The 27,932-nt window shown below is 59.3% G+C and overlaps 1 protein-coding gene across 2 annotated transcripts; it reads right to left on the bottom strand.

Annotated features, from left to right (window-relative positions):
- Positions 1-14,955: 14,955 nt before the first annotated feature.
- Positions 14,956-23,697, bottom strand: KEAP1 (kelch like ECH associated protein 1). 2 transcript variants are annotated; one of them, XM_062178262.1, is made up of 6 exons: positions 23,530-23,697; positions 21,190-21,875; positions 18,217-18,902; positions 16,195-16,400; positions 15,764-15,940; positions 14,956-15,667 (listed from the first exon to the last, which is right to left on the bottom strand). In XM_062178262.1, exons 2-6 carry the CDS (start codon positions 21,826-21,828, stop codon positions 15,501-15,503), a joined length of 1,875 nt encoding a protein of 624 aa, XP_062034246.1. In that variant the 5' UTR covers positions 21,829-21,875; positions 23,530-23,697; the 3' UTR covers positions 14,956-15,500. The 2 variants fall into 2 exon arrangements, with proteins under 2 accessions (XP_062034246.1, XP_062034245.1); XM_062178261.1 differs by lacking the exon at positions 23,530-23,697 and adding an exon at positions 23,134-23,216.
- Between the last annotated feature and the right edge of the window lie 4,235 nt (positions 23,698-27,932).

Consider the following 27,932-nt stretch of genomic DNA (forward strand, 5'->3'; position numbering starts at 1 on the left):
CGATAATCAATCCTTCGATCTTGTCTCCAATTAAACCGAGGCTTTCGCCGATGTTCCTGGCTGATGTGGCTTCATTCCCTGCTGTGCCTATCGGGTGCCTTCCTGCCGGGGTGGAGGGAGGGGGTTTCTGTCCCTACCCTGCCCCCAAGCAGGTGGAAAACTTGGGAGTGGAAGGTGTTGTGGATTTAAATAGAGTGTAGGCAGAGGCAGCCCCCGAGCCTGGGTCGGGTCCTGGGATGTGAGCTCAAGGTGGAAGTTCAGACCGTACAAGCAATTCTGTTTCTTAATGTTTATTTGCAAGGCAGAGTTCTCAGAGAGAGAGATCTTCCACCCGCTGGTTCACTCCCCAAATGGTCTCAACTGCTGGAACGGGGCCAATCTGAAGCCAGGAGCTCCATCCGGGTCTCCCACGCAAGGGCAGGGGCCCAAGCACTTGGGCCATCTTCCACTGCTCTCCCAGGCCATAGCTGGATTGAAAGTGGAGCTGCCTGGACTTGAACCGGCGCCCACGTGGGATGCTGGTGCCGCAGGCGGAGGATTAACCTATGCCACAACGCTGGCCAGGATGCTAGTGTCTTAAATGCTGTGCCGAAGGCCTGCCTCCAAGGCATTAGAACTTGCTTACTTATTTTAGGATTTATTTTCATTTCTTCGAAAGGCGGCTGGATCACTCCTCAAATGGTTGCAACAGCTGGGGCAGGGCCAGGCTGAAACCAGGAGCCTAGAACTCAATCCCGGGTCTCCTACGTGGGTGGGCAGGGGACCCAAGTCCTTGGGCCGCCACCTGCTGCCTCCCAAGTGCTTTAGCAGGAAGCTGGGTGGGAAGCAGAGCAGCCAGGACTCAAACTGGCGCCCCGGTACGGGAGATGCCGGCATCGCAGGCCGCGGCTGCACCTGCTCCACCACGGTGGGCCCCAGGCACCAGAAAAGGTCTTCCTCTGAATGAATGAAGCAGCCGCACGTGTGCAGTGGCTACTGCACCAGGCCATGCTGTTGGCGGTCTTCAGCCAGGGAGTTGTTAGCAATGTTGTGCAGAGAGGTTTGCCCGCCTGACTGGGACTGCCCGATTCACAGTGGTTACAGGAGGCCCCGGGGCAGAGAAGCCAGACTGGAAAACTAGGTAGAAGTTTCCAGGGAATCTGAACTTTGCGCAAGGAGCAAAGAGAAGACACGGTGGTTCTTCCCCCCGGGGAGTTGCCGAGGGAGGCAGGGTGGAGGAAAGGGCACTGGGCTGGGGGTCAGGGCCGCAAGGCAGATCCCAGCCTGCAGGGAGGCGCACACTCTGTCCCCCCTGCAAGTGCGCAAGGGCAGGTGGGGTGTCCCAAACGCCTCTGTGTGTAGGGACACAGTGGCACACGGAGCGTGGGGGTCAGAGGGACGAGGGCGCCATGCGACCATTTGCTGGCTCCTTTAAGATTCCCTAGCGGGGGTGGGGGAGGGGGGGGTGTCTTAGCTCAGGCAAAGGTGACCTAGGGCAAGCAAGGAGACCTGGGAAGGGGTGGAGCCTGAACTTTATTATTTTTTTTTTTTAAGATTTATTTATTTGAAAGGCAGAGTGACAGAGAGAGAGAAAGAGAGAAGTCTTCCATCTGCTGGCTCATCTCCCAAATGGCCACAACAGCCAGGCCAAAGCCAGGAGCCTGGAGCTCCATCCGGGTTTCCCACGTGGGTGGAAGAGCCCAGGCATGTGGGCCATCCTCCGCTGCCTTCCTGTTAGTAGGGAGCTGGGTCGGAAGTGGAGCAGGTGGGACTTGAACTGGTGCTCCTAGGTGATGCGGGCGTCGCAGACCGCAGCTTAACCCACAGCGTCCCGCATGGCTGGCCCCGTCCTCCCCGTCCAGAGGGATCTCTGACCTTGACCCCAACTGCTTGCAGGCTGTGTGTCTCGGCCCTCGGAGGGCTCTGCACACTGTTGGGCTCTCACGGAGGCCCAGCCGCCCTCGAGGCGAGCAGCTGTCCTAAGCCCCCTCTTGCAGGCAATTGTTTCCCGGAAACAAAGCGGCCATCTCTCCACCTGTTCGAAAAGCATACCCGCCCCGCTGCTTTTATACTTCACGTGCACAAAACCTTAAGATAGGAGGAAGTGCAAATTAAAGTAAGACACTCTGTGTTCGTCTGACGGAAAATCATGAAAACCTAAACCATCTTTGGAGTAAACAAAGCACATTCACAGCTCAAGGCTGGCACGTGTGGCTTCTCAGCAAAGATCTCACAATGTTTATGAGAAACTTAACAACCAGGCCTGGCGTCGTGGCTCAGAGAGTTAAGCCACTGCCTAGAACACCCACATCCCATGATGGTTCAAGTCCCGGCTCCTCCACTTCCAATCCAGCTCCAAGGCTGGCATGTGTGGCTTCTCAGCAAAGATCTCACAATGTTTATGAGAAACTTAACAACCAGGCCTGGCGTCGTGGCTCAGAGTTAACCCACATCCCATGATGGTTCAAGTCCCGGCTCCTCCACTTCCAATCCAGCTCCCTGGTCCTGGGCACCCTGGGAGGCAGCAGGTGGTGGCTCGAGTACTTAGCGAGTACTTAGGTCTCTGCCACCCACATGGGAGACCCGGATGGGTTTCCTGGCTCCTGGCTGCAGCTTGGCCCAACTCTGTCGCTTGCAGGCATTTGAGTGGTGAACCAGTGGACAGAGATCCCTCTCTCTGTCCCTCCCTCTCACTCTGCTTTTCAAATGAATAAAATAAATGCTTAAAAAATATATGCATAGAAAGGGCAGTTTGTCTATCAAAATATTGATAGTGGTAGAATTAGAGAGATCTGTGTTTTCCATTCCATAGTCTTTGATATTTTCTGAATTTTTTTGCAAATAGCCTATATATTGCTTTTATATTCAGAAGGAAGTTGTTTATAAAACATCCGGGATTTGTTATCTGGAAGGCACAAAAGCGAGTTTGATAAGCACGGAACTGGATTCAGCTCGCCTGGGTTCTGGTTGTGACTCTACCAAGTTAATGACGAGGAGCATCTGAGCTGGGTATGCACCTGCTGCTACGTGGCTCGGCTTCCCTCGTGTAAAATGCAAGTAACAGCAGGTTTCCCGGGCGCTTGCTGCCTGCCAGGTACTGCAGGTACTTCTCAGAGCAGCCCAGCAAGTGCGACTACTAATATAAAATAGAAGTAGGTCACGAGCACGGGTCGGGGAAGGAGCTGCAGCTGGGAAACCGAGCCCTCGTGCGCCCCCTAGCGTGGGGCTGGGGAGGCTACCGCAGGACCAAGACGCAGCGCACGCGCACCACCGGTGGGAGGCGTGGCAAGGTCGCGCGGGAAGGGCTTTTCTCCGCGCTGCGATTGGCCGGCGTGGTTGTCGTTGGCCGAGAAAGCAGCCAATGAGAGGCTCTGGCGCTTCGCTCTTCGAAGGCCGAGAGTGCGGCGGCAGCGCCGCGGAGCCCGAAGGCGCGTCCGGCACCAGGGTGAGGGGACCTTGGGTCCCTCCCTCCTTGAGTGACACCAGCGTCGTTCTTCCCTGAGCATACCCCGGCGTCAGTCCCCCTTGTCTGAGGTGGACCCCCGGATCGGTCAGGGCGGGCACATGACGTCATCCCCTCGTGATGACGTCATCCCCCTCAGGATGATGCCCGCGGAAGACTCGGGCGTCTTCCGCTCTTGATGGGGGTCCCCCATGTGCTTAATCCCTTCCCCGGGGGCCTCCACGGCCGTTCCTCCGCCCACTTCCTCCTTTCCAGCGAGGGCTTCGGTGGTCCCGGTAGACGGGACGAGCCCCCTCCCCAGCCCCGCAGTAAGAGGGGAGTCGGGGGCCAGAGCAGGACGGGACTGTCCGAAGGAGCTGGGGCTGCCTCGGAGACGCGTGGCCAGAGCTGCTCGCAGCTCCTGAGTGACCGGGGGTCAGCCGGGGGGCGGTCCGTGACGCCCCCTGGAGATCCCTGGAGCAGGCTGGGGCCGGGGAGGGGGGATCCTCTGCGGAGCCCAAATCAGACTGATACGCGCAGCTGTGACAGTTTCACAAGGTCTATACATATAGGATCCTCCCGGTGTACAGTCATCGCTCAGTAGCTAACAGGGGATTGGTTATAGCCCCCGAGGCCCCCAAGGCCCCCAAGGCCTAAGCCCCCTTTGAAAATCGTGTAGTTGGCAGGCGGGCGCCCATATGGGCACCTGCTCCAGGCCCGGCTGCTCCACTTCCGGTCCGGCTCCCTGCTAAGGTGCCCGGGAAGGCAGCGGATGCTGGCCCAAGTGTCTGGGTGGAGCTCCTGGCTCCTGGCTCAGGCCATAGCTGTTGCCGTCATTGGGGGACAGAACCCCTGGATGGAAGAGCTCTCTCCTTTCTTTCTCTCTCCCATCCGCTGGTTCACTCCCCCAGTGGCTACAACAGCCAAGACTGGGCCAGACTGAAATCAGAGCCGAACTCCGTCCGGGTCTCCCCTATGGGTGGCAGGGCCCCAAGCACGTGGGCCATCATCCGTCGCCTTCCCAGACGCACGAGCAGGGAGCGGGATCAGAAGCGGAGCGGCCGGGACTCGAACCGGCGCTCCAGTGTGGGACGAAGGTGTCGTAGGGGCCGCCAAACCTGCCGCGCCACAACGCGGGCCGTTTCATGGACTTGAACTCATCTCTAGAAAATATGCAAATGCTTGTGGCCCTGTATTGTTTAGGGAATAATGGCGAGGGGGAAAGTCTGCGCGTGTTCAGTACAGACACGGCTTTTTAAAGAAACATCGTCTCTCCGCACTTGATTGAACGCACTGATGTGGAACGCACAGACACGGACGGCTGACTGTGTATATATTTTTCTTTTTTCTTTTCTTTTTCAGTGGCTTAAAGCAATTAAGATTGGTTTGCTCGTGATTGTGTGGGTTGGCAATTTATGTTCGGCCAAGATGGTTCATCTTGTTCTCCGCGTGGTATTGGCTGGGCTCAATCGCGTGTCCGTAGCCCCATGGGCGGGGGGCCTGGGGGCCTCGCTCTCTGGATGGCCTGACCCCGCTTCTTTCCGTGGTTGGGAGAATTGTTCGGAAAGTGCAGGTGGAAACCGAAGTGCCTTGAGGGCTAACCTCAAACACGGCCCGTTCCCTTGGCGATCACCAGGACGGGAGACAGGCGTGATGGGTGGCGCTGCGGGTGGGGAGAGGGGCACCCAGGCCCTGCGTGTTGACGCCGAAACCCACGCTGAGAGAAACACTCAGGGGCCACGTGGGGGACCGGGGTGGGGTCCCTGGCTCCCTGCTTCAGCCCGCTCCAAGCCTGCCGGGGCCACCATTTACGATCTTTCTCTCAACCTCGGTCTCTGTGTCACTCTGCCTGTCAAAAAACAAACAAACAAACAAAAAACCTCCTATTTCTAATGATGTATCAAATGACTATATGTTTGTATGTATACAGTTAATCAGAGAGACACCGACTGTTTCACTCTGCCAAATGCCTACGTCAGCCAGGGTCAGGCCAGGGCCAAAGCCGAGAGCTGGGCACTCCCTCCACGTCTCCCACGTGGGCCAACTCCTTGAGCCACCACGGCCGCCTCCCAGGGTCCACATTCGCAGGGCGCTGGAGCTGGGGGTTGAACCCCAGTGGCATGTGGCTGTCCCAGCCCGCATCTGAACTGCTGTGCTAACTGCCTGTCCCGAGATATATTTTAGGATTTTTTTTTTAAAGATTTGTTTTTATTTATTTGAAAGTCAAAGTGACAGGAGGAGAGAGAGAGATCTCGCATCTGCTGGTTCACTCTTCAAATGCCTACAACAGCTGGGGCTGAAGCCGGGAGCCCCGAGCTCCATCCTGGTCTCCCACGTGGGTGGCCGGGGCCCAGGCACATGAACATGGACTCAGATCCGTACTCCAATATAAGATGCAGGGACCACAGGCAGCAGCTTAGTTCGCTGTGCTACAGGGTCTTTAGGGAGCAAACGCCAGCTTCCGGGGTCCTGTGACCGATCTCTGACCCTGACGCTGCAGAGGCCAAGAGGTGGGTAAAGTCAGCCTCAGGGGATGCGAGCCGACGTTACCGCCAAAGTCCTCCAGGGGGTTCTGCATCTGTCGTCCGGAGGGTGCCTGGCATTACAAAGTCAGGGTTACAACCCTGAGTGTGGGTGGCCTGCGGGGACTCCCGAGAGGGTGAGTCCTTTATTTACACATTTTCGTTTTATTTGAAAGGCAGAGAGACGGATCTCCCATCCGCTGGTTCCCTTCCCAAATGCCTGCAACAGTCAAGGCGGGGTCAGGCTGAAGCCGGGAGCCTGGTCTCCCACGTGGGTGGCTGGCTAGGACTCCCGTACTTGAGCCATCACCTGCTGCCTCCCAGGGTGCACCTCGGCGGGGAGCGGGGACACAGGCGCTCCGGTAAGGGACATGCATGACCGAAGGGGCAGCTGTAATGGCTGTGCCACACGTCTGCTGTTAAGGAAGATTGTGGAAATGACAAGCGTCCCGAATGGCGTTGGAGTTTTATTCTGTTTATAAGAAATATCATTTGCCCTGAAGTTTTGCAGGATGCTAATTTTATTTTTATTTATTTTTTAATTTTTATTTATTTATTTATTTTTTGACAGGCAGAGTGGATAGTGAGAGAGAGAGAGACAGAGAGAAAGGTCTTCCTTTTTGCCGTTGGTTCACCCTCCAATGGCCGCTGCGGCCGGCGCATCGCGCTGATCCGAAGCCAGGAGCCAGGTGCTTCTCCTGGTCTCCCATGCGGGTGCAGGGCCCAAGCACTTGGGCCATCCTCCACTGCCTTCCCGGGCCACAGCAGAGAGCTGGCCTGGAAGAGGGGCAACCGGGACAGAATCCGGCGCCCCAACCGGGACTAGAACCCGGTGTGCCGGCGCCGCAAGGCGGAGGATTAGCCTGTTGAGCCACGGCGCCGGCCAAGGAAGATTCTTTAAATGACAAGCTTCCCGAATGGCGTTGGAGTTTTATTCTGTTTATAAGAAATATCATTTGCCCTGAAGTTTTGCAGGATGCTAATTGTAAACACGACAAAGCAGTGGGTGGGGTATTCCTCACCCTCGAACCCAACGGTCCTGTTCCGGCGTCAGCTTTCCTTCTCTGGAACAGTTCCTCTTCTTACCACCAAGGGGCGCTGTACTCCCTTTGGCCTGAACTTCCTGTTTTAGCCCTGAGCTACAAAATCATGAAACAGACAGGTGGGCTGGTGGGAGATCTGACGTTTCCCAGGTAATTAGAGTAGTGATAAATTTGAGATCACCCAGACAAGCTGCTTTGGAGTCCTTGAATGTAACCAGGGTCATCCTAGCTTTTTTTTTTTTTTTTAAATTTTTTTTGACAGGCAGAGTGGACAGTGAGAGAGAGAGACAGAGAGAAAGGTCTTCCTTTGCCGTTGGTTCACCCTCCAATGGCCGCCGCGGTTGGCGCGTTGCAGCCAGCGCACCGCGCTGTTCCGATGGCAGGAGCCAGGTGCTTCTCCTGGTCTCCCATGGGGTGCAGGGCCCAAGCACCTGGGCCATCCTCCACTGCACTCCCGGGCCATAGCAGAGAGCTGGCCTGGAAGAGGGGCAACCGGGACAGAATCTGGCGCCCCGACTGGGACTAGAACCCAGTGTGCCGGCGCCGCAAGGTGGAGGATTAGCCTAGTGAGCCGTGGCACTGGCCAGGGTCATCCTAGCTTTCACAACATCGGCAGTGCTAGCATTGCAGGTCTCCGGAACTCACCTTGTTCCTAGCCCATACTCCATTCTTGGTATTTTTTTTAAAAGATGTCTTTATTTGAAAGGCAGAGTTACAGAGAGAAAGAGAGGGAGAGACACAGAAAATCTTCAATAGCCTGGTCCACTCCCAAATGGCCACAATGGTCAAGGCCGGGCCAGGTTGAAGCCGGGAGCCAGGAGCTCCATCTGAGCCTCCCAAGTGCGTGTGGGGACCCAGGTGCCTGGGACATCCTCTGCTGCCTTCCCAGGCACGTTAGCAGGGAGCTGGATGGGAAGTGGAGCAGCTGAGGCTCAAAAAGGTACCCATGTGGGCTGCTGGGGTACCCCACTGCGCCACAACGCCAGCCCCCGTCGGTATTGGATTCTTGTATGTGTGGGTGTCCCCTCCCCCAGGTCTGCCTGCGAAGGCTTGGCCCCAGGGCTGTGCCACTGTGAGGTGGTGAGACCTCAAGGAGGCGGGGCCCAGTGGGAGGTCCATAGGTCACTGCGGGGGTGGCCTCCCAAGGGAGTTCTCCCACGGGAGGCTGGGCTGGGTTGGGTCCAACCTGCGGCTCTGCACCTGGCTCCACTGGCTCGGCCGCACCCACTCAGTGCCCTCGCTCAGGGTCAGGGCAGTGCACCCACCCCATCTTGGACTTGAACCTCCTGAGCGGTCAGTGAACTAAATCTTCTCTCAAAATGAACTGAGGTAACACGCCCTTTTCTCTTTGTGCATTTAGCCATCTCGGGATTCCATTGCAGCAGCAAACAAGCGAACAAAACCTGTCCAATACACTTACTATCTGCCAGGCGCGAGGTTCTGTTAGGGGCTCCCATTTTACAGAGAAGGAAACTGAGGCACGGAGGGGCTTTGTGGGCACCAAGTGAGACATGCCAGAGTTGGGTCTCAGTCCTGAGCTCTTAACCATTTGTTGACCAACCCAAAGGTCTCCTTTAAAAAAGAAACAATGGGGGCCGGCGCCGCGGCTCACTAGGCTAATCCTCCGCCCGCGGCGCCGGCACCCCTGGTTCTAGTCCCGGTCAGGGCGCTGGATTCTGTCCCGGTTGCTCCTCTTCCAGGCCAGCTCTCTGCTGTGGCCCGGGAAGGCAGTGGAGGATGGCCCAAGTGCTTGGGCCCTGCACCCGCATGGGAGACCAGAAGCACCTGGCTCCTGCCATCGGATCAGCGCGGTGCGCCGGCCACAGCGCATCGGCCGCGGTGGCCATTGGAGGGTGAACCAACGGCAAAGGAAGACCTTTCTCTCTGTCTCTCTCTCTCACTGTCCACTCTGCTTGTCAAAAAAATAAATAAAAATAAAACAAACAAACAAACAATGGGTTGGTGCTGTGGCGTAGTGGGTAAAGCTGCTACCTGCAGTGCCAGCATCCCATATGGGCGCCAGTTCGAGTCCCAGCTGCTCCACTTCCAATACAGCTCTCTGCTATGGCCTGGGAAAGCAGTAGAAGATGGCCCAAGTGCTTGGGCCCCTGCACCCGCTTGGGAGACCCAGAAGAAGCTCCTGGCTCCTGGCTTCGGATTGGCGCAGCTCCGGCCATTGCAGTCAATTTGGGAGTGAACCAGCAGATGGAAGACCCCCCCACACACACCTCTCCACTCTCTGCATAACTCTGACTTTCAAATAAATAAATAAATCTCTAAAAAACAAACAAACAAAACTTTCTTTAATTCTGTCTCCAGCAATATAATTTTCCACTGGGACTTAGTTTAAAAACCATTAGATATTCGCTGTATTGAAGCCATGTTGCACTGGCATCCTGTGGAGCCCACTAGCACCCAGGGGCCCTGGTCGAGCTGAAAGGTGCCTTACACGCCACCCGGTTAGCCAGGAGGGTATTGGCTTGGTCACCATCACCCTGAGGCCCTCCTCTCTCTCACCTCCATCTTTGGCGCCTGTCGGAATGCCGGGCTCATCCTCTTATACACCATGTGTCCTGACAGCTGGAGCAGGCCCTGCTCTGCCGCTCATTACGCGTATTCAGGACTGTTGATAACCCTGCCTCACGTTACCATCTCAGGTCTCCCAGACTTGACCTTGCTCCTGTCCACAGTAATCCCCTGACTCCAGCCTGGCGGTTAGGACGCCCACGTCCCAGTCCCACGTCCCAGTGCCCAGCTCTGCCCTTGAGAGCGGCTTCCTGCCGAGGCAGACCCTGGGGGGCAGCCGGGATGCTGAAGTGGGTCCCTGCCCCCCACGTGGGAGCCCTTGCTTGGAGCGCCTGGCTTGAGCCCCGCCCAGCTCTGGCTGTTGCAGACCTTTGGGGAGTGAACCAGCGGCTGGAAGGTTTCTCTCTCTGACTCTCCTTCTCTCACTGTCGCTCTACCTTTCAAATAAAGAAAATAAATATTTAGGGGCCAGTGCTGTGGCACAGTAGGTTAAGGATGCCCTGGCCTAAAGCGCCAGCATCCCTTATGGGCGCCGGTTCAAGACCCAGCTGCTCCACTTTTGATCCAGCTCTCTGCTATGGCCTGGGAAAGCAGTAGAAGATGAGCCAAGTCCTTGGGCCCCCGCACCCACATGGGAGACCCGGAGGAAGCTCCTGGCTCCTGGCTTTGGATTGGCGCAGCTCTGGCCATTGCGGCCATTTGGGGAGTGAACCAGCGGATGGAAGACCTCTCTTTCTCTCTGCCTCTCCTCTCTCTGTGTAACTCTGACTTTCAAATAAATAAATAAATCTTTAAAAAATAAATATTTAAAAACAATAAAAATGCAAAAAAAATCTAGGCATAATGGAAGAAAAATATTTTTAATTATTATTATTTTAATTTTTGACAGGCAGAGTGGACAGTGAGAGAGAGAGACAGAGAAAGGTCTTCCTTTGCCGCTGGTTCACCCTCCAATGGCTGCTGCTGCGGCCGGCGCACCGCGCTGATCCGAAGGCAGGAGCCAGGTGCTTCTCCTGGTCTCCCATGGGGTGCAGAGCCCAAGCACTTGGGCCATCCTCCACTGCACTCCCGGGCCATAGCAGAGAGCTGGCCTGGAAGAGGGGCAGCCGGGACAGGATCGGTGCCCCGACCGGGACTAGAACCCGGTGTGCCGGCGCCGCAAGGCGGAGGATTAGCCTAGTGAGCCGCGGCGCCCGGCCAGAAAAAAATATTTTTAAAAAAAGTTTCGTGATGGCTCCACTAGTCAGGATTCTTGGTCCTAACAGAACCAACAGAACCCGCTGTGCCTAACTAACTGGGAGAAAGGGGACCAATTCATGGGCAGGGGACAGAAATTTAACCTATGGATAAAAAGCTGAGGGAAATGGCAAGTACCAAAAGTCTTTCTTTTTTTTATTTTTTGACAGGCAGAGTGGACAGTGAGAGAGAGACAGCGAGAAAGGTCTTCCTTTGCCATTGGTTCACCCTCCAATGGCCACCGCGGCTGGCGCGCTGTGCCAATCTGAAGCCAGGAGCCAGGTGCTTATCCTGGTCTCCCATGGGGTGCAGGGCCCAAGCACTTGGGCCATCCTCCACTGCCTTCCCGGGCCACAGCATAGAGCTGGCCTGGAAGAGGAGCAACCGGGACAGAATCCAGTGCCCCGACCGGGACTAGAACCCGGTGTGCCGGCGCCACAGGCGGAGGATTACCCTAGTGAGCCGCGGTGCCAGCTCCAAAAGCCTTTCTTAAAAATGACACAAAGGGGCCCGTGTCACGGTGCAGTGGGTCTGGCTACCGCCTGTGGTGCCTGTGTCCCACATTGGATTCCTGGTTCAAGTCCCTGCCACTCTGCTTCTGATCCAGCACCCTAATGCCCATGGCAGGCCACAAACGATGGCCCAAGTCTTTGGGCCGCAACACCCACATGGAAGACTCTGATGGAGTGCCTGGCTCCTGGCTCCTGGCTCTTGGCGCCTGGCTCCTGGCTCCTGGCTCCTGGCTTTGGCCCGGCCCAGCCCTAGCTGTCTTACGCATACGGAGCGTGAACCAGGAGAACCTCTCTGCTGCTGCTCGGATTGTGTCTGATTTGTAAAGAACTCATAAAGAGTAGCAGGAATGGGACCGGTGCTGTGGCCTAGCGGGTGAAGCCGCCGTGGGTGGAGCCGCCGGCTGCAGTGCCGGCATCCCATATGGGCGCTAGTTTGGGTTCTGGCCGCTCCACTTCCGATCCAGCTCCCTGCTATGGCCTGGGGCAGCAGAAGGTGGCCCAAGTGCTTAGGCTCCTGCACCCGCATGGGAGACCTGGAGGAAGCTCCTGGCTTCGGATTGGCCCAGCCCCAGCAGTTGTGGCCATGTGGAGTGAACCAGCAGATGGAAGCTCGCTCTCTCTCTCTCTCTCGCTCTCTCTCTGAAATCCTGACTTCCAAATAAATTGAACTCATCCTCACTTCCCTTGCACCTGCAGCCTTCTCCAGGTCCCGCCTACTGGCCGTTCCAGGCTGAAACCCAGGACAGCGCCTTCCTCCCCTCTCTGGCCCTTTCTCTACCTGTGGGTTTTATTTACATCAGGGCCACGGCCACCCGCTTAGTTCCCCCTGCACTGGAGGCGCTTCCTCCAGCCTTCCCCAGTCTACTCTGTCCCTAGCCAAGCCACTTCCAGCCAGCTCCCAGGGCTGGGAAGCTGACCACGACCCCCAGTTCCTGCTTCAGCCTCTGGCTCACCTGCGCTGAGAGCAGTGGTTCTGGTTCACCCCGGAATGAGGGGTCCCTGGGCCGCCTGGGCCTCTGGCATCCACCCAGGAGGAGCCCAGGCAGCCCAGCTCCCTCTCCTGCTGGGCTGTGGTTTCCACGTGGGCAAAGACCACGCTGGCCTTGTTCCCTGCCGTGGGGCCAGTGCTCAGCAGGGTAAGGAGTGAAGGAAACGTGGTTTTGTGGAGTTGGAAAGTGAGCTCAGAGGGCCTGGGAAGTATCCAGCTCCCATTTTAACGACGGCGTTTACTTATTTGAAAGGTAGAGAGGCAGAATGAGAGATCTCTCATCCTCTAGTTCATTGCCCCAGATAACCACAGCAGTCAGAGCCGGGCCAGGCAGAAGCCGCGAGCCAGGAGCTTGAAACGGGTCCCCCGCGTGGGTGGCAGGAGCCCAAGTACCCGCTGCTTTCCAGGGTGCACACAAACAGGGAGGTGAGATTGGAAGCAGAGATGGGACTCGAACCCAGGCACTCTGCTATGGGACCCGGGAGTCCCACGCAGTGTCTTAACCTCTGTGCCAACCAACCACACCCCCAGACCCATTTCTGCAGAAAAGTGATTGACGACTGATACGCGAACCTCTTTCCTGAACCATCCAAACTCTACCAGGAGCTGGGGAAACCCCACCCCAGGACAGGCCCTGTGGCTTCTGACATCCGTGTTCTGTGTAAATCCCCACAACTGGGCATTACATTGCTGTTTCTAGAACTTTCCGTGTGGTCCACACCAACTCCCCGAGACGTCTTTACTGCCCCTCTTCGTGGATGCAGCCACACAAAGCACTGTGGCTAAGAGCAAGCTGAGGGGCCCACGTTGTGGCATAACGGGTTGAGCCGCTGCCTGTGATGCCTGCATCCCATTAGGGCACCGGTTCGAGACCCGGCTGCTCCTCTTCTGATCCAGCTCCCTGCTAATGCGTCAGGAAAGCAGTGGGAGACGGCCCAAGTGCTTGGGCCCCTGCACCCACGCGAGTCCCGGATGAAGTTCCTGGCTCCTGGCTTCGGCATGGCCTAGCCTTGGATATTGTACCCGTCTGGGGAGTGAACCAGCAGATGGAAGATCTCTCTCTCCCCCTACCTCTGTAACCCTGCCTTTCAAATCAAATAAATACATCTTTAAATAAATAATCTTTTTAAAACAAACAAAAAGTTGTGGCCAGTCTCGCTAGGCCACAGTGGTTACTGTGAGGGCCGGATCACGCAGCACATGGCTTACACGCACGAACGGGCTGTCCGGATCCTGTGTGTGTGCGTCCTGGTGCCCAGTCAGTGCAGCCCACGGAGGTTTACCTTCCTGTTCCGCAGAACCCACTTAGGATGGCGTGAGAGAGACTGCAGAGATGGGAGGTGTCCACGTTTCCCCCTGGGACTCCGACGTCTCCTCTCTGAGCTGCTTGGTTGCTTGGCAGGACCTCCGATCCCCCCACCCGAACTGAGCCTGTACTATCACAGCACAAATACGAGGGCCTTTGGGAAGCTTGCAGGGAGCGGGATTCAAGCGCAAGTTTAGGGAGGACACTTGGTGCCGCGGTCAAGAGGCCACTGAGGACACCTGCACCCTGTAGCAGGTGCCTGGGTTTGGGTCTCGCCCACCCCCCCCCCCTTTTTATAAAGATGTTTTTATTTGAAAGGCAGAGCGATAAGGGGAGTAAGAGATCTTTTTTTTTTTTTTTTTTTTTTTTTTTTTGACAGGCAGAGTGGACAGTGAGAGAGAGACAGAGAGAAAGGTCTTCCTTTTTGCCGTTGGTTCACCCTCCAATGGCCGCCGCGGTAGGCGCGCTGTGGCCAGCGCACCGCGCTGATCCGATGGCAGGAGCCAGGTGCTTCTCCTGGTCTCCCATGGGGTGCAGGGACCCAAGCAGTTGGGCCATCCTCCACTGCACTCCCTGGCCACAGCAGAGAGCTGGCCTGGAAGAGGGGCAACTGGGACAGGATCGGTGCCCCGAACGGGACTAGAACCTGGTGTGCCGGTGCCGCAAGGCGGAGGATTAGCCTAGTGAGCCTCGACGCCGGCCTGGAGTAAGAGATCTTCCATCTGCTGGCTCCCTCCCCAGATGGCCACAAAGGCTGGGGCTGGGCCAAGCACAAGCCTAGAACTCCATCCAGGTCTCCCACGTGGGTGGCAGGGGCCCAAGCACCATCTTCTACTGCTTCCCAAGGAGCATCAGCAGGGAGCTGGATTGGAAGTGGAGCAGCCGGCGTGGCGGGTGGCAGCTCCGCTCCCTGTGCCACAACGCAGGCCCTTTGGCGCCACGTCCGACTCTAGCTCCCTGCTGCTGTGCACCCCGGGAGGCTCAAGTACATGGATCCCTGCCACTCACATGGGAGACCCGGATGGAGCTCCTGGCTCCTGGCTCCGGCCTGGCCCAGCCCTGGCTGTTGGTGAGCGTTTAGCGAATGAACTAGCAGATGGGTGATTTCTGTCTCTCTGCCTTTCAAATAAGATCATTAAAAGAAGAAAGATGTTCATTTTGGTGCAAAAAAAAAATATTTGAAATCCAGGCATACAAGGATTCTCCAAGTTGTCCATGAAAAATATGTATTATGAAAAAACAATGCAAATCTTGATTTTTCCCCCCACCAACATAAACTCCTTTGTGTATTCCACTTTTCCACAAACCTCTTGATAACCTCTCCCAAGAGCCCTCCGTCAAAGGCTCCGGCCTGAGCGCCTCTCCAGCTGAGACCCCCAGACCTCCAGCAGAGAGCCAGGGTGGAAGACACTAGTTAGCTTGTTTATTTGCCTCGGAAAGTTACAAGGTTACTTATCAACAGTGAACTGTCCAGAGCAGAGAAATCCAGTGGCTTCTCTGTGTGTGTGTGGGGGGGCGTCCCCGGGAACCAGGCTTCCGGGGGGGTCCTCCACCTCCGAGGCCTCCCTTGGCCCCTTCCCAGGTTCAATGGCCAAGACACGGGGCACGGAGCCCGGCCTGGCCTCGGCACCGGCTTTCAGGGCGGATCAGGTGGCGCCTGGGGGTGGGGACACCCAGGCTCAGTCTCTAGCTAGTGCTCCTGGGAGCCCACCAGTCCCCTGCCACCTTCCAGGCAGGCCGACAGGGACGTTGCGGGAGGACGCGCAGGGGCTCCCGGCCCGGCTCTGGCCTTCCTTCCCGACGTCCTCATCCGGGCCTGCCCTCCCCGGAGGTGCACGTCTTCCCGGCCGCCTCCGCCTTCGCCTTCGCCCTTGTCTTTGTGTTAAGAACAACAATACTCTCCGTGGGGCTGTGCTTTGCTTTTTTTTTTTCCCCTAAGAAACAGGTCAACAGGTGCAGTTCTGCTGGTCGATCTGCTTCCGGCAGGGTTCCATGGTGACCGCGACGCCCACCCCGCTCCGGCCGGATGTCATGCGGGTCACCTCGCTCCAGGTGTCTGTGTCTGGGTCGTAACACTCCACGCTGTCCAGGAACGTGTGCCCGTCGTAGCCTCCTGCGGGGAGAACGGGGTGGGGGGGGAGGGTGGTCACAGGGCCTTGGTGTCCCCGGGGACAGAAGGCAGAGGCACGCGCGGCCGCCGGGGCCTCACCGAGGACGTAGATCTTGCCCTGGTGCACCGTGACCCCCAGCGCGCTCCGCCGGTGCTTCATGGGGGCTACGAAGCTCCAGGTCTCCGTCTCCACGTCGTAGCGCTCCACACTGTTGAGCTGGTCCTGCCCGTCGTAGCCCCCCGCCGCGTAGATGGAGCTGTGCAGCACGCAGACCCCTACACCGCAGCACGCACGGAGGGTCACCCTGGGGCTGCGGGCTCGGGGACCCCGGCCGCCACCTCCCCTCTCTCTCCTCTCCCGTTCTCCCGAGGGACGCCTTCGGGAACAACACCCGGAGAGAGGGAGAGGGAGCGAGCCATGGGGCTGAGGGTTGAAGAGGGAGGTCTCACCCAGGCCTGGCTGAGCATCCCCCCTGGTGGATGGAGCCGGGGTCTTCCTGGACGCCCCACTCCCCGCGGCCCCCGCCCACCTGCCCCGCTTCGGATGGTGTTCATGGGGGTGACCATTCGCCACTCGTTCCTCTCCGGGTAGTAGCACTCGACCGAGTTAAGGCGGTTCGTCCCGTCAAAGCCCCCGACGGCATAGAGCAGGCGGTTGAGGACGGCCACGCCCACCCCGATCCTCCGGGTCAGCATCGGGGACACCAGGTGCCACTCGTCTCGCTCCGGCTCGTACCTGCAAAGGGCGTAGGAACGGTGCTGACCCCAGGCTCGCCGCAGACCCTGGCGGAACGTCCCAGGGCCCCTACGCCCCACCTTCTCGACACGCCCCACCTTCTCAACGGCATCAGACCCACAATTACTCCCCCAGGAGCCATCAGCGGCTCCATTTCCCAGATGGGAACACTGAGGCTCACGGCCATCCATTGTTCAAGGCCACGCCCTCATCTCTTAGACCCCAGTGGACCCCCTCATGCCTCTCCCGGGCCCCGCACTTGAGTGTTAAGTGGGTGACTTTGTCAGAGCTCTCCACCCACCCCGCCTCGGGGGGAGGGGGCAGGTGGTCCCCACCGCTGTCCCCTGCTTCATATGACAGCAAGGGAGCTTGGGCAGCTGGGGTCTGGCTCCAGGCCCCCCTCCCGTACAGCGACGAGGCTACTGCCTCAAAGGTGTGACGGTCAAAGACGGGGTCGCCGCAGGTCCCGGGTGGCCCGGGTGCTCGTGGAGTTCATACCTGTGCTCCCGGAGTCCCTTTCCTTCTCCACAGTGGCTGAGAGGCTGACCACCCCACCATCCTAGTCACAGACCACACACATTAGAAGCCTCTAGGGCGCTGGTTTAAAATTCCCGCTCTCCAGCTCCAAAACCCAAAGCCGACTCCAGGCCTCCGACGCCCGGAGTAGCCGGCTGGGGAGTCTGGCTTGTGTGACATCAAGCTCTCTGGGGGAGAGCCGTATCCAGAGCCCACACTTCCGGGGGGAGGAGAAAGCGGAGGGGTTGAAACCCCACAATGGCCAGTCTCTCGAGGACAGGGTCTCTGTGCACAGCCGAGGGGACCGAGCCATCACACATCTGCTTATGACAATCGGGGGGCGGATGGCGGAGAGGTGCTAAGGTGGGACGTCCTCAGCTTATTGCGGGTTGAGCATCCCCAATCCAAAAAATGCCAGAAAAAAATCCCAAAAACACCAAAACTTTCCGCGTGTGACCAACTGGATGTCACAAATGGAATATTCCACACCTGACCTCGGCTTAACCGGCATGGGTGCGCTAAAACTACCCTACACGATGGATTGCCTTTAAGCTTTGTGTGTAAGGTATGTGTGAAATAGAAATGAACCACAAGGCTGGCGCCGCGGCTCACTAGGCTAATCTTCCGCCTTGTGGCACCTGACCTCGGCTTAACCGGCATGGGTGCGCTAAAACTACCCTACACGATGGATTGCCTTTAAGCTTTGTGTGTAAGGTATGTGTGAAATAGAAATGAACCACAAGGCTGGCGCCGCGGCTCACTAGGCTAATCTTCCGCCTTGTGGCGCCGGCACACCAGGTTCTAGTCCTGGTCGGGGCACCGGATTCTGTCCCGGTTGCCCCTCTTCCAGGCCAGCTCTCTGCTGTGGCCAGGGAGTGCAGTGGAGGATGGCCCAAGTGCTTGGGCCCTGCACCCCATGGGAGACCAGGAGAAGCACCTGGCTCCTGGCTTCAGATCGGCTCAGCGCGGTGCGCCGGCCACGGCAGCCATTGGAGGGTGAACCAACGGCAAAAAGGAAGACCTTTCTCTCTGTCTCTCTCTCACGTCCACTCTGCCTGTCCAAAAAAAAAAAAAAAATGAACCTCAGGTTTAAAATCCACACACACAAAAAAATCCCAAACACATCCGGGTCCCCAGCATTTCAGATAAGGGGCGCTCAACCCACAGGACGTGGACCGAACAAACCCGCAGCCGGGGAGCTGCTCTCCCCACAGGCAGCTCCCAGCCCCTGGAGGGAGGCGGCGGCGAAGGGCGCTGGGCGTGGGGGGGTGGGGACCCCCGGGAGACGCGCACCGCTCACCTCTCCACGCTGTTGTGGTGGATACAGCCGTGGGAGCCGCCCACCGCGTAGATGTGCCCGTCGATGACCCCCACCCCGATGCGGTTGCGGGGCACGCTCATGGAGGCGCAGGGCGACCACTGGTTGGTCATGGGGTTGTAGCAGTCCAGGGCGCTGGAGTCGGTGTTGCCGTCGGGGCAGTTGTTGCGGCCGCCCACGGCGTAGAGCAGCCCGCCCACCACGCAGCCCGCCAGGCCGCTCCGCGGCACCTGCAGGTCCGCCAGCCGCAGCCAGGTGCCGTCGCTCGGGTTGTAGGCCTCCAGGTAGCTGAGGGACTGGCGGAAGTAGCCGCCGGCCGTGTAGATGAGCCGGCCCACCTTGGGCGCGCGGCAGGGCATCACCTGCGTGGGCTTGTGCAGGGTGAGCTCCTGGAAGACCTTCACCAGGTAGTCCTTGCAGCGGGAGTCCGACTGCAGGATCTCGCACTTCTGCAGCTGCATCTGCAGGAAGTGCGGCGTGAGCGAGTGGCAGCGCACGGCGCGCAGCAGCGCCTGCACGTAGAAGCGCCGCTGCTCGCAGTCGTACTTGACCCAGTTGATGCAGGCGTGGAAGACCTCGGACTCGCAGCGCACGTTCAGGTCGTCGCGGCTGATGAGGGTCACCAGCTGGCAGTGGGACAGGTTGAAGAACTCCTCCTGCTTGGCCACCTGCAGGGGGCGGCAGGGGGCGGCGTGGGGGCGGGGCTGACGCCTGTGCGGCTCCCCCTGCCCCTCACCTAACCAGAGCCGGTGTCCAAGGTCAAGTGACTTAGCGCCGTCTGACAGCCTCAGATTCCTATCTGTGAAAGGCGGGTTTGAAAAGTATGAACCTTTTTTTTTTTGGGGGGGTGGGGGTGGGGGCTTATTTCTTATTTATTTGAAAAGCAGAGAGAGAAAGAGGGGCTGGTGTTGTGGCACAGTGGGTAAAGCCGCCTCCTGCGGTGCCAAGCATCCCATAGGAGCCCCAGTTCGAGTCCCGGCTGCTCCACTTCCGATCCAGCTGTCTGCTGACGCACCTGGGAAAGCAGCGGAAGATGGCCCAAGTCCTTGGGTCCCTGCCACCCACGTGGGAGACCCGGATGGAGCTCCTGGCTCCTGGCTGCTCCCAGCTTCGGCCCCGGGTTGCAACCACGTGGGAAGTGAATAGGTGATCTCTCTCTAACTGCCTTTCAAATAAGTAAATAAACAAACCTTTAAAACAAAAAAAGTCAAAATGTTGGTCCCGTGACTTTTTAGCCGTGACCCTGGGAAAGCTTCTGAAACGCCCCCAGGCCTTCTTTGTTCTTCTCTGTGAAATGGGGATTGTATGAGTAGCCAAGTCAGGGCCCAGGCACATCTTGCTTGCCAGGCACCTGTTTTTATGAACACTTTTGGTTCTGGTAACCCAGGCTCACGCAGTCCCAGGAAGAAACACAGTACGGGTGAACGGGAGGCACCTGCTTGCTGGCCCACCCTTGTGGACGCCAAGAACCCCGGAGCGAATTCTCCTTGGGGCTATCTGGCCAACCCCGCGTGTAACGGAGTGCAGGAGAGAAAAAAGACCAGGGTAGCGGCCACCCCAACCGCCAGCCGCCAGAGGAAGACGTAGAGAATGTGTGGGACGCATCCTCCAAGGCGGGGGACTCCCTCAGACCTGGGGCCAGGGACACAGCCCTGCCTGCTGCAGCCACGCGCCACACTTCCTCCCAGGACGGCTGGGCTGAGTCAGTGAGCCACAGGGGAGCAGTCTCGTAGAACAGGCGCTGAGCGCCCCACCCCAAGTGCTTGGGAACAGAAGTGCTGGTCGGGGAGCGCACAGCGCTGGGACGCAGCAGGTTTACGCAGGCATCCCGGCTGGAGTCCCGGCTGCTCCACTTCCCATCCAGCTCCCTGCAAATGCTCCTGGGAAAGCAGCAGGGGATGGGCCAAGTGTTGGGCCCCTGCACCCGCGTGGGAGACCAGGATGGAGCTCCTGGCTCCTGGCTTTGGCCTGGTCCAGCCCTGGCCGTTGGGAGTGAAGCAGTGGACAAAAGATCACTCCTCTCTCTTTCTCTCTCTCTCTCTCTCTCCTCTCTCTGTAACTCTCCATTTCAAGTAAATAATCTAAAATTTTTAAGAAAGGGTTTGAGATTAGGATCCTTTTGTGGATTTTGGGATATCTGTGTATACTCAGCAAGGAAACTTAGGGATGGGACCCGGGTGTGAACACAAAATTCACTTATACAAGCGTTTCTTCCAAAAGTTTGTGTGGGGTAGGGGGATGGGTTTAAAAGATAAGCTTATTTTGGTGCAAAAATATTTTGAAATCCATGCACGACTTTTTCCTAACACGTATCCCCTGTGAGGTTCTGGGAGACTCCTGGGTACGCCTTATACACGGGCCCTGAAGGTGATTTCATGCATGGTTTTTAGTGAGGCCAGGCGCGGAACTTCCCGCTGGTGGCATCACGCCACCACTCGGAAAAGTTTCGGATTCTGGAGCATTTTGAATCCGCAATGTCAGACCACGGACGTTCCGGCTGCGCCTGCCAGAGATGCAACCTCAGAACCAGGGCTTAGGACGGTGCCTTTTTGGGAAAAAAAAAAAAAAAAAAGGAGCCCTCGAGTTATTTTCTCTTTGACAACTTCCTCCACGGGAGAAACAAAAACGAAACCAAACCCTGCACAGATAACAAGGTTGTGGGGACCAAAGAGAACAGGACTAGGGTCAGACGAGCAGCCAGCAGCCTGTCTTCGCCATCCAGGAAGGATCTGCTGACCAGCGCTTGGCCGCGGTCACGGTCACTGCCTTCTGCCCCTACCTTTGACCCCAGGGAAACCAGGGAGCTCAGAGACCCAGAGGAGCCACTGTCCTGGCGGTCAGATGTGTGGACGGGGCTCTGGGACCCCGTTCCTCCCCGGCTCCCCCTTGGCGTCTCACGGGGATCGCACCCTGAGGCGCGCCCCTCCGTCGCCAGCCCTCCGCCTCCCTGCTCACCTCCCCGAAGTGCATATAGATGTACTCGCGGGCGCGCTGGTGCAGCTCGGCGCAGCCGATCTGCTCAGCGAAGTTGGCGATGCCGATGGCGTTGCTGGGGTCCAGCTGCTGCACCAGGAAGTCGCTGCAGGCGCGGACGACGCTGTCGATCTGGTACATGACGGCCCCGTTCATGACGTGCAGCACGCACTTCTCGCCCATGGAGATGGACGCCGTGTAGGCGAACTCGATGAGCCGCTCCATGACCTGGGGGTGGATGCCCTCGATGGACACCACCTCCATGCCCTGCTCCCGCAGCCCGTTGGTGAACATGGCCTTGAAGACCGGGCTGGACGAGGCCAGCACCACCTTGTGGGCCATGAACTGGGCGGCCGGCGTGTCCTCGTACTTGACCTGCAGCGTGACGTCACACAGCTGCTGGCTGAGCCGCAGCTCGTTCATGATCCCGAAGGCCTGCTTGGTGTGGTCCTCCAGCGTGTAGCTGAAGGTGCGGTTGCCGTGCTGGGAGGGCGTCACCTCGGCCTTGCACTCCGTGGAGGCGAACATCACTGCGTCCCCCGCCCCCTCGGGGCGCTGTGACTGCTGGGGCAGGAATCGGCTGCGGGCCTCCGCCCCGCTAGGCTCGGCTTCCGGCTGCATGAGGTTCCAAGTGACAAGGGACCACGCCGCCGCGGACACTCAGGGGCCTGGAGGAGGGAGAGCACAGGGCTGGGGGCAGGGCAGGGGGCAGGCCAGCACCTGCCAGGCCCTCTTTCCCAAGATAGAGCCATTCCCAAAGCAAACCTGGTGAGGTGGGGTCCGGTGGAGCTCCCCACCTTCTCCTGGCCGTGCCCACCCAGGGGTCCACCCAGATCCTGCCCCCAACCCCAGAACCACGCAGGACCCCTCAACAGCCCGCAGGACAGTCAGCTCCTGTCCACCCGCTTCTCTCCGGCTCACTCTGTCCAGCCATCCAGCTGCCCCCTCCCTTCTCCAGTCATGTCAAGTTCATTCTTTCGCTCAGCCCTGCAACATCTATTGAGCGCCTGCTGTGTCCCAGGCACTGTTGTGTCCTGGCCCACACCCCTCTGGGAAGGTGAGGTTGGCGCTGGGGCGGAGGGAGCCGCAAGGTCCGGTCAGGAGCTGAGCGACTCACAGAGGCTGAGGGCCGGGGCTTGAGTTACGTTTTGATTTGAAATCGGCGGCACCCGCAAGGCGCTCCCCAAGTTCTGGGGCCCAGCCCAACGTCCCCTCGTTCTCGCCCCCCCCCCCCAACCTCCACCCCGGAGCTTCAAGGCGGCAGGGAGCCCCCTGCAGGTCAGCGCTGGGGCCACCCTCTCCTGTGTGTCCCCGCGTCCCGCCCGCGGCCTGGCACTGCGCAGGAGCCAGCGAGCCGGTGGCTGGCCGGCTGCCCACGCCACGGTGCCTGCCAGAGCCGCCCTCCTCCACCCTGCCCGGCGCGCCGCTGGGCCCCCTCTCCCCGTGCGAGGCCCCGGGCTGGCCTCTCGATCTTTGGCCAATCGGTCAACGGTGCCCCTGGGCACCAAGCACTCCCCCCCACACACACAGCGAAGCGACAAGTGGGGGACTGCGCATGCCCCGCCTGAGCCGCCACCAAGGCCTTGGAGAAGCGAGGAAGTGACCCCGCCGCGGCCTCTTGGCAGCCAAGGCCGCAGCGCGCACCCAGCCCTCGCCGGCGCCCCGGGATCCCCGGGCTTCCGTCGGCGCTGCGCTCCCTTGCGTCTCACTCCCGGCTTCCGCGCCTCTCCGGCCACCCCGGCAGTGGCGCCGTCCGACAAAACGATCGGACCCGGGCCGCGCCCTCCCGGGGCCTCCGCGGGGCCGCGGGGACCTCGGAGGCGGCCCCAGGGCCCCGCGCTCCGGCGCCCCGGGCCCCCAGCCACGGTGGCGGAGGCGCCCGAGGCCCGCGGCGCCCGCAGCCTGGGCACAGGCCGCCTCACTCACCCCGCCATGGTCGCGCTGCGGCTCCGCCTCCGCCGCCGGAGCCCGGGCGCCTCCATCGCGGCGCGCCGGGGGGAGGCGCGGAGCGCGCGTAGGTCACCATGACTAAGCAGAGCGCGGCGCCGGCCATGTCAGAATAAAAGTCCGCCGCCCCCCCACCCCACGCTCCGTGCGCCGCGGCTCCCGGCCCCCGGCGGCGTGGACGGGCCCCAGGCCGCGCCCCCGCCCGCGCCGCCCGCGGTCGCCGGGTTGCGCAGCCCCGGCGCGGCGACCACAGCGCCAGCCACGGCGGGGCGGGGGATCGCGGCTCCGTTCGGCCGCGTGGAGCGTCGGAGCCCCGAGTTCGAGGCCCCGTTACGCGCCCCGGGATTCGCCGCCACCCCTGCCGGGCTCACTCACCTCCGTCCCACGGGGTGGGGAGGCACGGGGCACGATGGTGCCACCCGCGCGCCACTCTTCCGGGAAGCCCGAGGCGGGGTGGTGGCTGGGGAGCCGCGGCTCTGCGCGGGGTGGCTTCGGCCCTAACTTTGTTGCTGGGAACCCGAGGGGGCCCCCGCCGCCTACGGGGGGCCTCGGCGCCGGGGCGGCGTGGCCAGCGGGGTCGCAGACGTCGGGTGGGGGGTGGCCTCCGGACTCCCGGGAAGGAGGCGGGGAGAAGGCGCGGAGGGCGCGGCGGGGAAGGAGCTGCGATTCCCCGCCTCTTTCCCCGCAGGTGCCTTCGCGAGGGACCCGGCGTCCCGCAAGGGTGCAGGGCCGGCGGGGCGGGCAGCTCTCGCACCCCTCTCGCACCGTCCCTTCCATCTCGGCCAGGTTTCGTCGCTGGGGCTGCTGTGCGCGACCTGTTCTTTTTACCCACACAGTGCATGCCCGCCGGATCCACCTGCCTAGCTGGGATCCTGTTGTCTTTACTTTTCACTTATGCATGGAACCCACCTGCGGGGATTCGAACCCCCGACCCGCGTGCTGCCAACTCTGCGCCCACAGAGCCTTGGTTTCTTCCACGTTCTGTGAGGGCGAGCACAAAAACGCTATTGCCAATTTTTCTCTGCACGGTTGCTCTAGATGACATGAAGTTAACTTTTTTTTTTTTTTTGACAGGCAGAGTGGACAGTGAGAGAGAGAGAGAGAGAGAGAGAAAGGTATGAAGTTAACTTTTCAACAGATGCATTTCAAGTTTGAAAAGTGGACAGGCCGAGGAGATGTTTGTCTAAGAAAAGGGTTCCTGGAGTCTCCGACGTGAAATCTGGGGGGCTTTTGATGTTCGGGCTCTGGCTCTGGGGTTGAACAGGGCTGGGGTGGAGCGCTCCCCACTCCTGGCGGCGTGAAGCTGCACTTCCGGGCAGCTCCCGAGGGGGGCGCTCCAGCCGTGGCTGCAACCCACAGCCTCTGACCTCTCTCCAAACCAAACCTGTAGAAATGTACCCAAGAGATATTCACAAACGCGCAAAAAAGTGTTATGTGCACAGTCTTACTGCAATACGACGTCTATCATGGCAAAGATTGTAGCAACCTGCACGGTGCTCCGTGGGCTTGGTACGAAGTGGCAGGGCTGGTGTTGGGGCACATGGAGGTAAGCCGCCATTTGGCACATCGGCCACCCGTATCAGAGTGCCTGCACTTCCAACCCAGCTTCCTGGGTGTGGGAAGGCAGCAGGCGTGGCCCGAGGACTGGAGCCCCTGCCACCCACGGGAGAGACTGGGATGGAGTTCCTGACTCCTGGCTTCAGCCTGGCCCAGCGTGGATGTTGCATCTGGAGAGGGACCCACATTAAGATGCCCATGTCCACACTGCTGCACGTGGCTCCTCCTCCTCCTTCTCTTCTCCTTAAGATTTATTTATTTCTTTGAAAGCCAGACTAACAGCGAGACAGAAGTACAGATCTTTCATCTGCTGGTTCATTCCCCAGATGGCGCCAATGGCCAGGGTTGAGCCAGTAGCCAGGAGCTTCATCCAGGTCTCCCACGTGGATGGCAGGGGGCCAAGTACCTGGGCCATCTTCCACTGCTCTTCCCAGGCCATCAGCAGAGAGCTGGAGTGGAAGTGGAGCAGCTGGGACTTGAACCGGTGCCACATGGGATGCCAGCGTTGGCTCTGGCCCCTACCCCACAACGCCGGCCCCGTGGCTCCATCTCTGACCCCAGCTTCCTGCCAGTGCAGACCCTGGGAGACCTGAACTGAGTTCCCGGATTCCAGCTTCGGCGTGGCTCGGTCCCAGCCACTGTGGGCACTTGGGGAGTGAACCAGAGCATGGATGGTCTCTCTCTCTCTCTCTCTCTCTCTCTCTCTCTCTCTCTCTTCTCTTTCTTTCTCTCTCTCTCCCATCCTCTCTCTGCCTCTCAAACAAACAGATAAACATTTTAAAATACACAAAGTGGCATCGTGACAGACACCAGAGAGCTCGCTCCGCCACGTGAGGGCGCAGTAGGAAGGCGGATGCCAGCCAGCCTAGGAGAGGGCCCTGACCGGAACACAGCCGCGCCGGCACCCTGATCTGGGCCCATCCGGCTCCCAGATCGGAGAGGAACACATGTCTGTGGTCAAGCCGCCCAGGTATGACATCTGTCTTGGCAAACCAAGCCGACCAGGGCGGGAACACAGTGGCTGGGGAACAGTCCCCCGAGAGACGCTGAAGAGGACCAAGCAAAGCGCAGCGCGCGCGGGTGAAGAAGACAGCAGGAGCATTTACGTCTCGGCAGGTTCAGCCACAGAATAGTTCTGGAAGTTCCTCTGGGAACCCCAACACCGATGTCCATTGAAAAGAGGAACTGGGTGCTTTTAAATTTTATGTTTAGATTTATTTTTATTTATTTAAAAAGCAGAGTGACAGATGCAGAGACAGAGAGAGACAGAGAGATCTTCCATTTGTGGGTCCACTCTCCCAATGCCCACACAGCCGTGACTGGGCCAGGCCAAAACGAGGAGCCTGGAACTCCATCCGGGTCTCCCACATGAGTGGCAGGTGGCCAAGCAGTTGGGCCATCCTCTGCTGCTTCCCCAGGTGCATTAGCAGGGGGCTGGGACAACCAGGACTTGAACCAGTGCTCTGATGGGAGATGCTGGCATTGCAGGCTCTGGAGTGGGGAGAGAGAAGTCTTCCATCCACTGGTTCACTCCCCGGATGGCTGCAACAGCCAGAGCTGGGCCAGGCGGAAGCCAGGAGCCAGGAGCTCCATCCAAGGCTCCCACGTGGGTGGCTGGCAGGGACCCAACTACCAGAGCCCTCACCTGTGCCTCCCAGGTGTGCGTTCCCGGGAAGCTGCCGTCAGAGGCAGTGCAGTATTCAAACCCAGGCCGTGGGCAGCTATGTCACGCGGGGGTCCCACGTGTTGTCTGAACGCCCGCCCCTCTGTGCCGTTTTTGTTTTTCATGAAAAAAAAAAATCTAAACATCTCCCACCACCAAATAACCACACCGTTGACTGGGGTGGCCTCGGGGGTCTCCCGGGAAGATTGGAGGACCCTTATGCGGGCAGGAGTGCCAGGCAAAGGAGCGGATTTGGGCCAGTCCTGAGAACGACCTGGGATCGCGGCCCCAGGCTGATAGCATGGGTGTTCCGGAAATCAGGTCAGTGCCCGCTGAGTGTGGCCGCCAGGGGCAGTGCCCCAGGCGGCCGACCTCTTCCCGCCGGCCTGCAGTTCCAAGTCCTACCGGAAGGCGGCGCACCGCGGGCTGAGCCCGAAGCCAGATGCCCCTTACCCAGGCCCCCTGGGCCAACGCGGCTATTCAGAGGTCAAGAATGCGCCTGGGGGCCCTGGCCAGCACTCTGAAGCCTTTTATGGGCACAGGCGGGGGCGGGGGGCCTGGTATCGCCCCCAGGCAAGAACGCCCGCCTTGCGGGATCCTTGCGGGGAGAGCCTGGGGATACCAAGTCCAGCAGTGCCTGACAGCCAGGGCACGGACACCGGGGGAAGACTCCTGCTGTCAGATGGGGACCAGGAAACCTACCCTGGCAAAGGGGGACCAAGGCTGAGCCCTGGCCTAGCACTGTGAACTTTCATCGCTCTTATTATTTTATTTGCATATTTTATCAACAAGCCGACACCGGCACACAAAGCAGTCCTGTTGTCAGGATTTGGCTGAGTGGCTGGGGCAATGTCCTCACACCCGATTCCCCAGCACGTCTGTCCGGGAGGCCCCATTGTGCGCCTCCCGCGCGGGCCGCGGCTTGCAGAGAGTGAGCATGACTTCCAGTCCGCGCGCAGCTAAAGCCAAGTCCTGCCCGCAGCCCGCAAGGCCTTGCACAATCTTCTGCTCGTTTCCCAGGGCCGGCTGTCCTGGATCCCGGCAGCCTCGGGTCCTTTCGCACATGCTGTTCCCGCCTCCTGAGCCGCCGTTCCCTCGTTCCCTCGGGTGTTCCCAGGACAGCTCACGTCACCTCGGCAGAGCGGCCTCCCCGAGGCCACCGTGGCATCCTTGTAGGTCACCTGGATCATCTCCATTATGCGGTCACTCTGTCATTGTCTGTGTTTCCCGGGCCAAAATGCTAATTCCACAAGGGCAAGGAATTGGGTCTGTTCGCTGTTGTTGGGGTTGGGCATCAATAAACGCACGCATGCCCCCTCTGCGTCTTTTTCCTCCCTCCACCACTGTTTTTTGCAAATTCCTGCATTCCGCTTCCTGCTGCTGCTGCTGACCCTGGGAGGCTGGGTGCCCTGGCTGCAGCCCCAGCCCAGCCCCTGGGGAGTGAAGCCGTGGCCGGGCAGTCCCTGTGCCGCCGCGCTCCCTGTCTCTGTCTCTCTGCCTTTCCAAAAAGAAAGAAAATCAGTAGAACAGCTCTCGTGGTGGCAATGGCGGGCCGAGG

The sequence above is a fragment of the Lepus europaeus genome, chromosome 20 (assembly GCF_033115175.1).
Source record: "Lepus europaeus isolate LE1 chromosome 20, mLepTim1.pri, whole genome shotgun sequence".
Lineage (NCBI taxonomy): Eukaryota > Metazoa > Chordata > Mammalia > Lagomorpha > Leporidae > Lepus > Lepus europaeus.

Coding starts and splice junctions, on each gene's coding strand:
- KEAP1 (XM_062178262.1), bottom strand. CDS start 21,828: ATGCAGCCGGAAGCCGAGCCTAGCGGGGCGGAGGCCCGCAGCCGATTC. Junction 16,401..18,216: donor CACCACAACAGCGTGGAGAG/GTGAGCGGTGCG, acceptor CGCCCTTTGCAG/GTACGAGCCGGAGCGAGACG. Junction 15,941..16,194: donor CACCATCCGAAGCGGGGCAG/GTGGGCGGGGGC, acceptor GCTGCGGTGTAG/GGGTCTGCGTGCTGCACAGC.